The sequence below is a fragment of the Sphaeramia orbicularis genome, chromosome 4 (genome assembly GCF_902148855.1).
Source record: "Sphaeramia orbicularis chromosome 4, fSphaOr1.1, whole genome shotgun sequence".
In the NCBI taxonomy this organism is placed as follows: Eukaryota; Metazoa; Chordata; class Actinopteri; order Kurtiformes; family Apogonidae; genus Sphaeramia; species Sphaeramia orbicularis.
In genome coordinates, this window is record NC_043960.1 from 54,900,517 (window position 1) to 54,917,498 (window position 16,982).

Consider the following 16,982-nt stretch of genomic DNA (forward strand, 5'->3'; position numbering starts at 1 on the left):
ACCATTTAATCTAATATTAGGCTCAGTATTTTGCATTTTTAATATATACATCTATTGATAGGATTAATGAATCAACAGGTATTACACATTTTACATCAGTAGATGGTTTTGGTTGCTGATGGATGTTTGGGTCTTTATGGGTTAAACTCATTACCTGACCTGGGCCTGTGCGGCCTGATAGCTGACCCTGACTGACCCGCATGAGGTCGTTGGCAGATTAAAAGTCAATGCAAATATATATCATTATACCAGATGCAACCAACACAACAGCAGTGCTTTTATTTTGAAAGGTCAGCCCAATTAATGTTTTTTCACACATACTTTCCGTTCTTAGCTTAAGGCTTATGCACTGATTGGTTTGTTGTTGTTGTTGTTTAACATCTGTCAAAGTTTCTCATGTGACCCCATAAGGAAATTAACTGACCAACAGACTAATCAGCTGACCGGTGCATGAACCATACACTGCCTGCTTCATTCATGTTTACCGAACACTGGCTAAAGTGCTTCTCTTTTCACCTGCTGACATCCTGCCTAGGTCACCAAAGGGGTCAGAACCGACTCGGATTTCACCTCTATCAAAAATAGGCGACAAAGAACAGACAGTTGTTGAAATAATGGTTCCTGGTGTGGACTCGGGGTCACAGAGCAGCTGTGACACTGACTCTGAGTGGCTCTGACTTTGAGCACAAACAGATTGCAGAGACAAGGGGAAATTCAGAGCAGTCTATGCTATCTTGTGTCTGCTAGTGCTTATAGTTTACAATTATCCTGTAAATTTAGTATGGAACATATAGTCTGCTCTTACTTCACATTAATAACATTTATATCTAATCAAGATAGGTCTCACTGCCTTCTGCATCTGAGCTCCCTGGACTTCACACATGGTTAAATGTCACCATATTATCTGTGACTTGGGGTGTTTTCACACAGTGTACTCAAATCTGTATCCGAGTACGCTGGACCCCCAAGTCCGCTTAATTTAGTCCATGTGAATGCAACCATTCCATGCCCAAGTCCAGTTTCGAAGGTAGTCCTGGGTCTGGACTGTCCGTATTCCAGTACGGTACGCTGCTGTGGGAATGTGATCTGTGCCCGAGTCCGGAAGTGACCTAATCACCACTCCGACAGCGGAAGTGGGCTAATCACCACCAGACCATAGACGGTACTTGGGCTTGCCTTATCGACCGAACCACTGGATGATATATGAGGGACAACAAAGGTCGCTCTTCGTCACTTTGCCTCAAACAGAATATAACAGATAGGTGAGGGTTTGTCTTCTTCTGACTTTGTAGGATTGCAACAGAATTCCTTCCACACCTCCACCTGCTGTTTGGGCCCTGTAACACCCATTCATACTCAGGCCACGGTACGCACGTGTGAACGCAACATCTGCGGAAAAGGTGTGAACGTATCCAAGTACGGTACGGACTGGAGTGCGCTGCGTGAAAATGCCCTTAGGCTACATTCACAAAGCAGGTCTTAATGCACAATTCAGATTTTTTGGTGAATTCTGATTTTTTTGTGTGTTGGTTCATATTCTACATTAAATGCGACTTCTATCAGTTTTGAATCTGAACTGAATGTGACCCTGAAGTGACCCACATGCACTAAAGAGGTCCTGACGGAATACGTGACCACACAGACACACACTGTGTTTACAGAAGTAACACTCCTGGGGATGCAGAAATGTGACGTTTATCGCACTTCAATGACGTAAAGGTCGGATAAAAGTGACCTGATCATTCAGACTGAAGTCGCATTGGAAAATATCAGATATGTATTGGATTTAGGACCACATATGAAAGTGGTCCGGGTCAGATTTAAGACCACATATGAAAGTGGTCTGGGTCAGATTTGGGACCACATATGAAAGTGGTCTGGGTCAGATTTAGGAAAACATATGAAAGTGGTCTGGGTCAGATTTAGGACCACATATGAAAGTGGTCTGGGTCGGATTAGTGCTGTTCAAACTGTCTTTAACAGATCAGATACAGGTCACATATGGGCAAAAAATGAGATTTGGATGACATTTGTCTACAGTCTGATCGGAGCCTTATTCTGCTTTTACAAGGCCAAGGTCTGTTTTATAGATGGAACCCATTGTCTTGAAACATGAGTCATCCATCGACATTTTGATGGTTTTGTTCTGATGATGCTGCTAACTTCTAAAAATATCTGCCATTAGATCCTGTGCACATAAAGAAACTGAAAAGAAATATCCATGTCATTAATTTCAAATAATAACTGATTAAAAACACAAGTACATTTTGTCACCTCAGATCTACTTCACACCACCTGTCATTTTATTGCTGTGCTGCTAAAAATTAAAAGAACTATAAAGTTTAAAAAGAATGAAGAACGACCTTATTGTTTGTTCATTTTCATACAGTCAAAATTAAAAGATAAGCAGTAAACCAGCAAAAAGAACAAAACATCAGCAAAACATAAAAAAACAAAAAAAAACAAGAATTAAACAAAAATAACCAAATTGAATAACAAAATGCATTTTTAAGAAACTGACAAAAACTAATTCTACCTGATCCAAATCTTTTGGATCAGGTGACGTATTTGGATGTAAACCAGAGTTTGATTTGGTTTAATTCTCATATTCTATTAAAAAGTTTAACAGGGGGCACTGTTTGTTTGTTTGTTTGTTTGTTTGTTTGATTTATTTCAAATATTACGTCAAAACCAAAACAACAAGAAAATTTTATATAAAAAGAAAACATATTCGAAAAAGAGAAGGATAAAGTTTAACTTATATAGCCCCGTCCCCTTACCCCATCCTTCTACAAACCCTAAATTCTCATGTCAGATCCCATAAATAACTGAACAAATCCTACACAGATCAGACGAAATTCTGACTGAGCACAAACACAAAAATACTATACACATCAAAATAAACTCTGTCCCTTTCATGACAATAATACACATATTAAAAATAAACCCTGTCCATTTCATAATAATAATACACATATCAAAAATAAAAAAAATAAACTGTCTTTTTCATAACAATAATACACATATCAAAAATAAAAATAAACTCAGTTTCAAAACAATAATACACATATTAAAAAACAAAAAAAACAATCTGTCCTTATCATCATCATCATCATCATCATCATCATCATCATCATTATTATTATTATTATTATTATTATTATTATTATTATTATTATACGCATATTAAAAACAAAAATAAACTCTGTCCATTTCATAACAATAATAGACATATTAAAAAACAAAAATAAACTCTGTCTTTTTTATAACAATAATACACATATCAAAAATAAAAATAAACTCTGTCTTTTTTATAACTATAATACACATTAAAAAACAAAAATAAACTCTGTCCATTTCATAACAATAATACACATATTAAGAACAAAAATAAACTTTGTCCATTTCATCTTTCTATAATGCACGTTCTGTGTCCGGCGTCCTGTGTCCGAGGCACCACGGATAATTTGCCATTAGTGACAATAATACACATATTAAAAATAAACTCTGTCCATTTCATTATAATAATACACATATTAAAAATAAACTCTGTCCATCTCATAACAATAATATATACATTAAAAATAAACTGTCCATTTCATAATAATACACATATCAAAAATAAAAATAAAGTCTGTCTTTTTCATAACAATAATACACATTAAAAAAAAAAAAAAAAAAAAACTCTGTCCATTTCATAACAATAATACACATATCAAGAATCAACTCTGTCCCAAACATCTGTCTTAATACATGTTACACTGGATGAATAATAAAGATGTTGTGCAGTTCTTCATAAAACAGGAGGCCTGTTCACTCTAGCTCTAACACAAATATAGGATTACAAATGATAAAAACAACAACAACTAAATCTCTTGACATTGATTCTCATAAACCTACTGCAGGGACAAACTATTCTTCTAAACATATGTGACTGTGGTATCGTGGAACATATCGGTGTTTACTCCCTCACAGACATCTGATTGGATGGAGATCTGGAGACCGAAGGCCAAAGCATATGATTCACGTTATTTTTCGCCCATCAAACCCTTCAGTGACCCCTTGAGCATCACGACGGGGCCTTGTCAGTAGACCAGTCCTTCCAGGTTTTCCTTGATTTGAAGCCCGTCTGCATTTGTCAAAACTAAATTAAAAGAGCCTGGGGTCCCAGAGTGTAAGTCCTCCGTGCATTACAGTTTTATTGATCATTTTATGTGCAGCCTCTGTCCCAGTGGGGTTTGGGGGAGATGTGGCCATGACCTCCCTGTGATTCTGTGTATGTGTCAAAACCAAGGGACACAGGCTTCGGTTTTATTCACTCAGAAAGTAAACATAATATTTCTGTCCTGAAGCTACTTTATGTGAACCCAAACTTATGTACTCATGTCATCTCAGTGGCACAGACCCAAGCAGAGCGAACAGGAAGGACTGTCTTCCTGTTGTCAGTGATTCTGTAGGAGCTAAGGCTACGTTCAGACTGCAGGTAAATGTGGCCCAGATCTGATTTTTCTGTCCATATGTGACCTGGATCTGATCTGTTACAGACCGTTTGAACAGCACTTACCCGACCCAGACCACTTTCATATGTGGTCCTAAATCTGACCCCGACCACTTTCATATGTGGTCCTAAATCTGACCCCGACCACTTTCATATGTGGTCCTAAATCTGACCCCGACCACTTTCATATGTGGTCCTAAATCTGATCCAGACCACTGTCATATGCGGTCCTAAATCTGACCCCGACCACTTTCATATGCGGTCCTAAATCTGACCCCGACCACTTTCATATGCGGTCCTAAATCTGATCCAGACCACTGTCATATGCGGTCCTAAATCTGACCCCGACCACTTTCATATGCGGTCCTAAATCTGACCCCGACCACTTTCATATGCGGTCCTAAATCTGACCCCGACCACTTTCATATGTGGTCCTAAATCTGATCCAGACCACTGTCATATGCGGTCCTAAATCTGACTCAGACCACTTTCATATGTGGTCCTAAATCTGACCCAGACCACTTTCATATGTGGCGCTAAATCTGACCCAGACCACTTTCATATGTAGTCCTAAATCTGACCCAGACGACTTTAATTTGTGGTCCTAAATCCAATCCAGACCACTGTCATATGTGGTCCTAAATCTGACCCAGACCACTTTCATATGTGGTCCCAAATCTGACCCAGACCACTTTCATATGTGGTCCTAAATCCGATGCAGACCACTTTCATATGTGGTCCTAAATCTGACCCAGACCACTTTCATATGTGGCCCTAAATCTGACCCAGACCACTTTCATATGTGGCCCTAAATCTGACCCAGACCACTTTCATATGTGGCCCTAAATCTGACCCAGACCACTTTAATTTGTGGTCCTAAATCCAATCCAGACCACTGTCATATGTGGTCCTAAATCTGACCCAGACCACTTTCATATGTGGTCCTAAATCTGACCCAGACCACTTTCATATGTGGTCCTAAATCTGATACGGATCTAATATTTTACAATGCGACTTCAGTCTGAACGGCCAGGTCGCATTTATCCAACCACACATATTTACTTCCATAAACACAGTGTGTGTCTGCGTGGTGGCGTATTCCATCAGGACCTCTTGAGCACATGTGGGTCACTTCAGGGTCACATTCAGTCCATACTCAAAACTGATAGACTTTGCATTTAACCCTTTCATGCATGAATTATGAAAAAAAAAGTGTCTAGATTTTTTAAGATTGGTTTATTTCTCAAAATCAAACTAAAGTTGAAATGCATTTTGAATTTTTTTTTAAATATGGTTTTATTAAGAAGATACTGAACCTCCTCAGACCCAAGAAAGAACAAGTTTGGTCTATTTTTAATTCAATAATTGCCAATATCGGAAATATCATGATGAAACAGTTTTTTTCAGATGCATTTTTAAATTTTTCTGGAATGTCTTTTTTGTTTGTTTGTTTGTTTGTTTGTTTGTTTGTTTTTTGGGGGGGGTAAAGCAGTGAAACTCATGTCCAGCTGTAGACAGTAAACCCGTGTCTGGGTCTAAGGGGGTCCACTTTAGCAGATCCCAGATCAGTCCACATTCTACAACTAAGATGATCCTTTTTTCATTGTATCTCTGAGGGTCTATACAGACTGCCCCCATGTGGTTTGAAGAACACTGCCTTTATTACCCTTTGGACAGTGAGCTTCAACTATGTGTCCACAAATGAGGACGTCAGGCATGAAAGGGTTAATGTGTAATATGAACGAGCACTCAAAAAAAAATCTGATTTCACCAAAAAATCTGAATTGTGCATTAAGACCAGCTGTCTGAACATAGTCTTAGTGTTTTATTTTCTACCCATCCATTCTATGCTTCCAGCTGACACTTTCCCTTTCATAACAGACGTAACAGTACCATGGACCACTGGACCATTATGACAGGTTAGCACAGCATTAAAGTCTACATGTATAGGTGTGTATTATCAAAAATCATTTCAAATCCTGAAGATTTTTTTTTTTTTTTTTTTTTTTTTTTTACCAACAAATTTAACCAAACAGTGCCAGACAGCAGATATATGTAGATCACATGGACTGTACTGATAAAACTGCATGCAACATTATACTATTTAGTAGTTATTTAAACGCCGATTCTTTGAGGAACTACTGTGGTATGTCTCTCCCAGCCGGCGTATGTGAGTATGTGCACTCACACATACTCTCCTGAATAGAGCCCTCTGATAGGCACTACTTTTCACAACATGACCTGACACAGCCATAATCTAGATGAACAAGCAAAATCATTGGGAAAGTGGAGAGCGGGTGACATAGACCAAAATAAACCAGGAGGGTGTGTGTGTGAGAACATGACTGGTGTTAAACGTTGGCGTGAACTGTCATCTAGTGGCCTGTGCTGGCATTACAACAAAAAACTTCTGCATTGATACTGAGACTTTTTTTTTTGAAGTAAAAACACATTGAGAGTAGAGACATCATCATTCAAAAGGAGTCTCGCAGCACTCAGGATCTCTCATTTGGATATCCATATTTTTCACATTTACAAACTATTCTTTATTATTATCTTCAAACCCAAAAGGGCAGATTGACATTTTACCTCCACACAGGAGTGGAAAATGTGTCCAGTGTACAGATGTTTTTTATTCACACTGCATTATATATTTATTTATATATTTATATGTTTCTATTCTATTCTATATCTTTTCTAAATCTGTGAATTTAATTGTTACATTTCTTAAAATCACTACCCTCGATATAACAAGTGAAATATGCAAAAATTAAATCTATATCTTAAGGTTATTGAAGTCGACATAATTGTAGTTACATAGCATGATTAATTTATGTCTAATACACTTTAACCATTTATCGGGCGAGTAATTTCCGCACACATTACAAGACAGTGACATCAACAGTTCCAGTGAGGACAGTGAGTCCCCAGTCAGAGGTCCAATGTGGTCTCCAGGGTCTGTAAGGCCCACCTCTGCATGAACAGTGAGTGGACCTGCTTTGTTCGGTTCCATGAAGTAATGGTACTAATGTAAGGAATGATGTTCAAAGGGATCATGTGGATGTGGACATGGGTCTGGACCAGCACGCATGGGGGTCTAATGGGACCAAAGGAAGGTTCTAATGTTATCAAATACATGTTCCTCTCACCTTACATGTGTTTTCTTGGATTTTTTTTATATATACTTCTTGGATTTTTTTTTTTTACCATTTAAAGGCAAGGGACCAAATATGGTAACTTCATTGACCTTTATTTTTTACATAACTATTAAACATTTAGAAAAATCTCACAAAAGTAATAAAGTCTTTTTAGGTCCTCCAATAACACAATGTGGTTGATATTTTGAATTTCAGAGTATTTTTTATGAGTGAACTATAAAGAGTTAAAAAAAATTCTTAGAAAAAAAATTTGGTTTCTTTGTCGATGTTGCGTTTTGGTCTTCTCGGAGATATTACAATTCTGAAGAAACATACCGTTGTTACGTATGCATGTTTTATCTATGTATTATGGTAGTGTGGCTAAACATGTAACAAATAGCACATTTATAATAAGGAGAGAAAACAATGATTGTATTCCGACCTTAATTTAATATTATGACAGAATAATGTATCTACTCGTTGAAGGAGACACGTTACGAGATTTGTCGTCAGGCACGTGAAGGCATCAGGAGGAGGAGCTCCTCGTGCATGAACACAGGGTGCACGCACACTGCTAGCAGAACCCAGTCAGTGTTACGGCACTAAAATGTCAGGGAAGAGTTTCCGAGTGAGCGACGGGGACTGGATTTGTCCCGATAAAAAGTAAGTGCTGCTAATGCATAACCAATTAATTACATAATAAAGTCTGGTCTAAAGGACGAGATTAGTAAATGTAGATAGTGGACCTCTTGCTAGTAGTTGCAACATGCTAGCGGCTGTTAGCTTAGCTTCTGAGGCCTTATGTCACGCAGACGTTAAGTAGCAAAGTAAAGTAGCTCCCAGTCTTCCTTGTCTTGTGCCATTGTCATTGCCATAAGGTGTATAAACACGTCATGCCCCTTCTGTTTCCGTGGTGGACCAATTGGACTTTCTATGAGAAGAGGTTTTAGTTATAATTAGTTAGGACTGTCTGCTTTACGAAGTAGCTAGCATGTTAGCAGCCTTTAGCTTGTGTAGGTTGGCGCGAGCTCCTCCGCTTACAATTGTGGGATGTGTTTATGATAGTGTTATACGAGCCAAGTTATGATGACCTCAGTCTAACTTAGGAAGTGGACGATATCAGGTTGCAAGAGAACCGTAAAAAATGTCTTATGCGACACATAAGCAGCTGCAGTTGTCATTACACAGGCCTGTGCATGAGAAGCTAACTTGCTAATGCTGTGAAACATGAAGACACCACCAGCCCGTTGATGAAAATGACCTGATGATATCGTTGTGAAAACATAATGTTTATACCACATTTTCGTGCTTGTTATACAGGTGTGGAAACGTGAACTTTGCTAGAAGAACTAGTTGTAATAGATGTGGCAGAGGTGAGTTCTCCTTTTATCCCACAATGATCTATGCAAGATGTTGATAAGGTTTGGGTTCAAACTGGACGTTTTTTTCCTTTTCATAGAGAAGACCACAGAGGCAAAAATGATGAAAGCAGGTGGAACAGAAATAGGGAAAACCCTGGCTGAGAAGAGCAGAGGCCTGTTCAGTGCCAACGACTGGCAATGTAAAACGTAAGTGATTGAACATGATTAAAGTTCATCATCATGCTTAGAAGTGAGTGATGCCTTGTTTACCATTAAATGTCTTATTTTAATTAATTATTTGGTTAATTTATGTCTTTATCATTACTTTAGAGTCAGGTCCAGCAGTGACACGGTCCCATGTTTGGTGTTCAATGGTCTCTCACTTTGTACATATACAACCCATATCAAAGTGTGTTCCATATTTCAGTAGATATTTGTAAGTATGTAAACATAGTCAGGATGGTGAGTGCATCAAATAAAAGTTTTGACCAAAAATATTTTAAAATGTGCTCAATAACACAGCTTCATCAAAATGTCACTGATTTTGACAAGATTTACACCAAAGTGCTTAACATGCCGTTCCTACAGGAAAGTCACTTAAATTTGCCTATAATGTGTTAAATAACTGATGTCAAAATTTAGCCAAATCTATAGGAAACTTTTGGATGTATTGACATAGATTAAAAGTGACAGTTTCAATTCTTGATCGTATTATGATTTATGGGCCGATGTGTCTCAAAGAAGTCAAATATTTTTAATACAAGCATTTCTTATATATCACAGTAATAAGCTAACAGACAAGTGCTTACAGAACAGGATCAGAGAAACTTTGATTTTTCTCATAAATGTGCATGTTCCCTTGGCCTGACCCTTTAGCAGAATGTGGGTTTAGGGTACCAGTGAATGTTGAAGTTTACCTGCTGTTGGAGCTTGTAGGCTTTTTTCTCTCTGAGATAACCAGGCATCTGTATACACAAGAATGCATAACAAATATTCACCTGATGTTCCCCTGAAAGGTGCGGCAATGTGAACTGGGCCAGGAGGTCAGAGTGCAACATGTGTAATACACCCAAATATGCCAAGCTTGAAGAGAGAACAGGTGATGCTTATATATTGTATTTAATTTGTTTTTGTTGAACTTCTGTCTTCTCATTCTTAATCAGTTTTGTTCCTCTTTCTCTCTCAGGTTATGGTGGAGGCTTCAATGAACGGGAGAATGTTGAATACATTGAAAGGGAAGAATCAGATGGTGAATATGATGAGGTAAATGAATCTGATGAAGTCTGCATCAGTCAGATCTACATTCCATCAGTGTGTTACTTTCTTTGTAACTTACATTTCATGTGTTCAGTGTTGATCTGCTTTATTAATTCTGTTCACTGTTACAGTTTGGCAGGAAAAAGAAAAAGTACCGAGGCAAAACGAACAGCACGTCCTCCTCAAAAGAAAGTGAAAAGAAAGAAGTATCGAAAGATGAGGAGGAGGAAGATGAAGATGACGATGACGAAGATGGTGACCTTTCGAAGTACAAATTGGATGTATGTTTTGCAGCTAGATTTGAAAGAACAAGCATGATGACGCTGACTCATACAACATGGTGACATTAAAAACCTTTCTACCTCAGGATGATGATGATGAAGATGAAGATGGAGACTTATCTAAGTATGACCTTGATGCCAGTGACGATGACGGGGAAAACAAACAAACTAAGAAAAAGGACAGCCGTTCGGGTTCCTCCCGTTCCCGCTCGTCCTCCCGCTCCTCCAGCTCCAGTTCACGGTCGAGGTCCAGGTAAAAGGGTACAGGTCAAAGGGTAACTCCGGGCAAAATGTCAGTATCAGCTCAACCTTCCTTCTGATTTACTGATCAATATCAAATTACATGTTTTGCTGATTTTGCTGTTTTTCCCTTTTCCTAAACCCCCTCCTCCTCTCTGTGATCTAACAGACTTGCTGTGAAGATTGAATTATGATTCTATCTTTACCTTTTGTACTGTTTTTCACAAATTTATGACATCAGATAGAAAAATATGCACAGTCCTACAGTATTGAAATGTGTCCCAGTTCTCCTTTTCACTCCGAGATTCTGTTTTTGCTTTTTAACACAACAGTGCAAGTTTTGTTTCTTCAGGGCATCATTCACTCTGTAGGTGTTTGCTAGTTTGAATATTTGCCCATGAGCACATCATCAGTAAGGCAGGGATAGTTTATTTTCTGTAAGTTTAACGTGCAGGATTAATGTATAGTTAATTATTACCATAGACTGTATTTCCTGTTTTATGAAATATTGGAAAGATTTTGTTTTTTGTCTTCCAGGTCCCGTTCTAGAAGCTCATCTAGTTCCAGATCTGGATCTCGCTCCAGGTCCCGTTCCAGGTGAATGAGGTGACATGCACTCTCTCCCTTTAGAGAGTGTATGTGTGGGGCTGAAGGCTGTAGCTCAGTCCTACTCCCATAGCTTAAGTTTGACTACAAAATACATAGAGTTTCTGTTTCATTACAATCAGCTGATTGTAGTTTTATACCACAGGACATTAAATACCAAAGCTGTATTGGTTTTCAGTAACCTTTTGTACAGTAGCACCCAAAAGTGAGGTAGGTCACCTTCTGCACTTGGCAAATAATTATTGGCCTGACATTATTTTAAATTTGAACACATACTGGCAGACATATTGACAACGCATCAGATCGATTTTAGCTGTAGGTGCTGGCTATGGATTTTTGCTGTGATTTGACTGAAAACCATGGATTTTTTACATGATTTTTAAATTTATATTATTACAGCCCTGAAAAAATGGCAGTTGGAATATTGGAAGCAGAGAATCAAAATGTTTGCAGTTTAATATTTAGAAAAGAATTAACTAAACTTCACTTTGTTCTATGGCTGCACAATTTTGGCCAAAAATAAGATCACTTTTTTTTTTTCCTCTAAAATCTCGATTTCACTAACTACAAAAAAAAACTACAAAAGACAAAAGATGTCGACATGTCATTTTCGTGTGCAGCCCGCAACACAACGCACTTCTCCCACTGGTGTGTGATGAAGTTTGAGGAGCTGAAATAAGTAAGTTGTATTGCTGTCTTTAACTGAAACCGCCTTCAGGCTGAGGTTGCAGCGAGGAATGGTTTGGTCTTCGTCGGAAACTTCAAAGCCGTACCAATCCCACATAGCCGATTTGCTCTTGCTACTTTTAGCCACAAACTTCTCACTCTCCTCAGCAAATGCCATTTTTGTACTGGTGTGTGGAGACCAAAGACCATAGAGACTTCTCTGACAGTTAGGGGGAGGAGCCTATGGTAGCCACAGGCACGCGCCCCAGAGACACAAGAGATGAAATTTGATTTGACGATTACCCTTTTTTAAACATTGTCCTAATTAAATAATTCGATTTCAATTTATCATCAATTAATCGTGCAGCCCTACTTTGTTCATGTAGGTTGTGAGTAGCCATGGAAATGATATCATCTGCATTTGATAAGTGAAGGAAAACTTTGAACATTCTGTCTGTGGGAACCTATTCTCAGGACAGGGTTCATCAGATTAAACCTGTTGCCAGTGCTTCTACTCAGAGCTGCTTGTAAAAGTGCAAAAGCTCTACTCACTTTTGGAGCTACTGTACGTTTAACTGAAGTACAGATAATAAGTTTGAATGTTGGCAAGGATCACAAGTCAGTAGATTTCTTGGGTCTTCTTCAAGCATCTCTAAAGAGTGGAGCGTCCATGTCCCACTCCCATTAATGCTAACTCAGAATCATGACAAATAGAAACTTTAATTAACAGTCAAACATTTTCTACATCTTAGGCTGTTTTGTGGGCATTGCGGGGGGGAGGGTACCAAATTTCCAGAGTTCAGAGAAGCTTGATCAATACCCACACAGCTGTGACCTCTGTGGGCGTTACTGACTACAGTGCTTGGTTTATTCCCCCAAAAGATCCAGCTCCAGGTCTGGAAAGGGCTCCTCTCCCAGGAAGGCATCCCATTCACCCTCCTCCTCACCAGAGAGGAGGAAGAAGCGCAGTCGCTCTAGGTCCTCATCTGGAGGGAGGAAACGGAGGCGCTCTAGATCCCATTCGTCCGAAAGGTTTGGGTTTCTGTGGAATACCACAATGGCACTGATTGTTTATCAACCATATCTCGCCTCTCTTTTGGGAAAAGCCAGTTTTACATTTTGCTATGTTATACTGTTCGTTTGATATCTTGTGACTATGTATATGTATGATTCAGGGTTCCCACAGGGTCCTAAAAAGTCTTGAATTTACAGATCTGCATTTAAAAGTCTGTAAAAGGTATTAAGTTTGATATGGTAGGTCTTAAGTTGTGTTACTATACACTTGTTCACTGTATTGTTTTTTTAAACATCTTTTTACTGATTTTATTTTAATACAAAACATTAATGTGCAATATGACAATTGAACCGATTCTCCTAAAATGAAAACAAAGTGATCCCATACCACCCTCCCCTTTCTGATACACTTCCCTGGCCCATGACAAAAAGAACATTGAGACAAACAAGGCATACATAGATGGCGAATAAATAAAATGAAATACTCTCTGAAGTGACCATAGTATATAATGTTGTGTTAATGTATCCAGTCAGCGGCTCAGGCTGGTGTCTATGTCATTTGTGTGCCATTGATTAGGACAGAAAATGGGTTCCAAATCTTATTAATGTCAGCTGTATTGTGTTTAAATGTGTTAAATGTTCAAGCTGCACAGAAACTACCTTTCGTCGACTCAGTTCCACTTGTTCCAACCCAAACATTTATATTGAAAAGAGGAGTCAATTCTCACCAACTTTGGAACCACTGGTGAGAAATGATCACAGAACATTTAGCTCTATGTAGAGCAGGGGTCACCAACCCTGCTCCTCCAGATCTACTATCCTGCATGTTTTACACAGGGTACATGCATGAGGATTTTCTAAATCTGAACAGATGTTTTATCTGTTCCAGACCCCACACATGAAAATAAATAATCAGGCATTGAACAGTTTTGATGGTTCTGTGTGTGGTGTGCTCTGATAATCTCAACACAGCACACATAATGATTGCGTCCCACCACTGATCTAGAATCTAGTCCTCCAAGACAGAAATGTCTCGTGATCATACGTGATATAACAAAAATGAAGAAGAAACATAGCAACAACTGGAAAACAACGCACCACATGACGTTTTGGTTGTGGTACGACTTGCCGCTAACCCTAATCCTTATTTTACAAAAATCCACATGTAACAATGTCAGAAGGACACAAAAATTACACACTGCTATTTTTTTTGAATATCTTGATTCTCTCACAGGTACATTTTAGGAATTGAACTAATTATTCAAGGCAGAGTGTTTGACAAAAATGACCAATGTTGAAAAATCATTCATGATTTATGTGTTTAACTGGGCAGGTTCTGTATGTAACACCAGTGGACACGATGGGTTCCACACCAAACCTGGAGTGAGACTGAGATTGATGAAAAACCCACGTGTGGATTTAAAAAAACCGCTAGGATCGACACATTTAACAGTGTCTTTATTTATAGTCTATAGAAGACCATTTACACAAGTTTTCACATCTAATGCACTGACACCTAGGGAGATTTAACGTCCATATTTGGGTCCTATTTATGGACCCAATATTTGATTATAAATTCATTAATTATGGGATGGATCAGAGCATTTCTCTGAGGTCATCATTAGCTAATAAATAGGAAATATGTCTATATTTACCTTTTATTATTGGGTCTAAAAAGATGGAAAAGTTACAGACTCTAAAATAAACCCAGTTTCATAGAAGCACCCATTTACAATTGTTGGCCCATGACCAGTTTCAGAGCCAATTATCAGGACAAATTCACTCTTAACACACCTCAGACCACAGGATAATCAGATAAAACATAAAATAATCTGCCATTTGCCGTCCTTGATCGGGAAGGGGGAAAATGGGGAAAATCTTTCAGTGTGTACCCTGCTTTAGACGCATCCCTGTTCTAACACACCTGAGTCAAATGATCAGCCTGTCACTGTCAAGTTATATACAGTTTTTATATCATTCAGCTCCTGCCCAATCTTGAAAATGGCCTGGCAAACTATAGAAGATGAAACAGATCAACTCTTCCTCCTTTTAGTTTTTATTTATAGGATTGTTAGGTTGAAAACTTTTTTTTTTTTTATCTTTTTATATCATTTTCCCCTCATGCCAAACCAACCCCAAAGCCCTCTGAGAAGGGGCAACAGCAGGAGAAAAAACAGAACATATTCTCTGAGCAGTAGAAAATCAAATAAGTACAAGCAGTAACAGATCTGTGTTGTACAAGAATATTAACTGAGCTAATGGAAATAGAAGAAAATAAAAATAAATAATTAAAATTAAAGAAGAAAAAAAGAGGGTCATAGCTTGTAGATACCTGTGCCTACTTTAAAATATTAGACATTACATAGATGTATCAAATGTGACAATAATTGGTAGACAGAATGAATTATGACTAAACAACACCTAAACAACAAAACAGTAGGGTGGAGGTGTGCGAGGCAGTGTTCGTAAAGGTCGAAGGTTGAAAACCTTTAAACAAAACACAAATATACAAAAACATCAAATCGTTTTACAGCAAACAATATCTCACATGCCTTTAAATGTTTCTCGGCATTTCAAAGTACTTTATTAATCAAATATTTAACTTTAACAACTTTTAAAGTACCTTTCTATTCAGATATTTTAACTTAAATTTTTAAAGCTCTGCTGTCAGGTGGACTGGGAGAGGGAAACGTCTAAAACATGCAGGACAGCAGATCTGAAGGACCAGGGTTGGAGACCCCTGGTCTACAGTATGTCTGGAATATTCAGTCTCTGCTGATGGAAATAATGCTTTTCCCTAAATTCTGAGTCATGAATTCTTGCCAGTACGGCTGTGAAATGGGCTGTAAATTCTGTTCTAAGTAGTCTGAAAACAGTCTGAAAACAGCCTGAAACGGAACCTGTAGGAACCTGTAGGAACCCTGATCATTGTTGAAGTGCTGATGCGTGGTTGAACTTTACTGATCTCATTCTTCTTCCCATGATGTCTGTGTTTTTAGGCGCCGTGGCCAGTCCTCTGGATCCTCCCATTCTGGCTCCAGTTTGAAAAAGAAATCACTTTAATACAACCTTTAAAACAAGAAAATGAACTTAAGTACCAGTGCATGTTTTGTTGAAAGAAAAACAGCCACATCCATTCAGTATAAGGTAGATTTTTTTTTTTTTTGCAGAATTTCCAGAGTCTTATTTGCCTTTTTTTTCCCTCTTCTTTTTCTTTAACCACATCCACCGTAATCTGTGACAAGTATCTGTAACTGTAGGTGTCCAATAAACACAAGTGTTTGGTCTGAAATTTTAAACAAAACAAAAAAAAAAAATCAAATATACTGTGAAGAGACGTTGACGAATTCTAAACCCATTCAGCTTAGAATATTCATTGCAGTGCATTTTATCTTTGTTTTATTGTTGTTGTCTTTTTTGTTTTTGACCGAAGGGAAGATTATGAGATTATTGTTGTTGTTTTGTTTGTTTTTTGTTTTTCTTTTTTAAAATCAGTTTCATTTAAAAGATGCACCAAATTGAAATGTGACAGATGTAGCTGTTAACTCTGGCCTGTTTTGTTTGGGTAAGCCTCAGTATCTTATTTTATGTTTTCAAGGTAAGTATTTTTGATATGATATTCCCTCTTTTCAAAAGTGATGTCAAACAGATTTAACAATCTTAAATAAGGGGTTTTTCTGCAAAATTTTAATGCTTCTATTTTGTTTAATTTTCTTTTCTTTTTGTTATTTAATTCCAGTTGTGTCCTAAGTAGCCACTCTTTGTTTTGTCATGGTATCAGTAGATGACAGCTGTCCAGACTAATGACACACAAACAGCCCACACCTTAAGATCCCAGTTATTGGTAAAATATGATCATGAAGTCTTTTTATTGGCAAAGCAACTGAAATGTACACGTGTAAATAAAATCCTGTCAAAGTTG

General features: G+C 38.0%; 1 protein-coding gene across 2 annotated transcripts; it reads left to right on the forward strand.

Moving 5' to 3' along the window:
- The first annotated feature begins 8,177 nt into the window (after window positions 1–8,177).
- zranb2 (zinc finger, RAN-binding domain containing 2) lies at window positions 8,178–16,982 on the forward strand. Of its 2 annotated transcripts, XM_030132386.1 has the most exons (10): window positions 8,178–8,298; window positions 8,956–9,008; window positions 9,095–9,203; window positions 10,013–10,095; window positions 10,183–10,259; window positions 10,385–10,534; window positions 10,621–10,787; window positions 11,312–11,371; window positions 12,929–13,078; window positions 16,060–16,982. In XM_030132386.1, exons 1-10 carry the CDS (start codon window positions 8,243–8,245, stop codon window positions 16,121–16,123), a joined length of 969 nt encoding a protein of 322 aa, XP_029988246.1. In that variant the 5' UTR covers window positions 8,178–8,242; the 3' UTR covers window positions 16,124–16,982. The 2 variants fall into 2 exon arrangements, with proteins under 2 accessions (XP_029988246.1, XP_029988245.1); XM_030132385.1 differs by lacking the exon at window positions 16,060–16,982 and having other exon boundaries at window positions 12,929–13,915.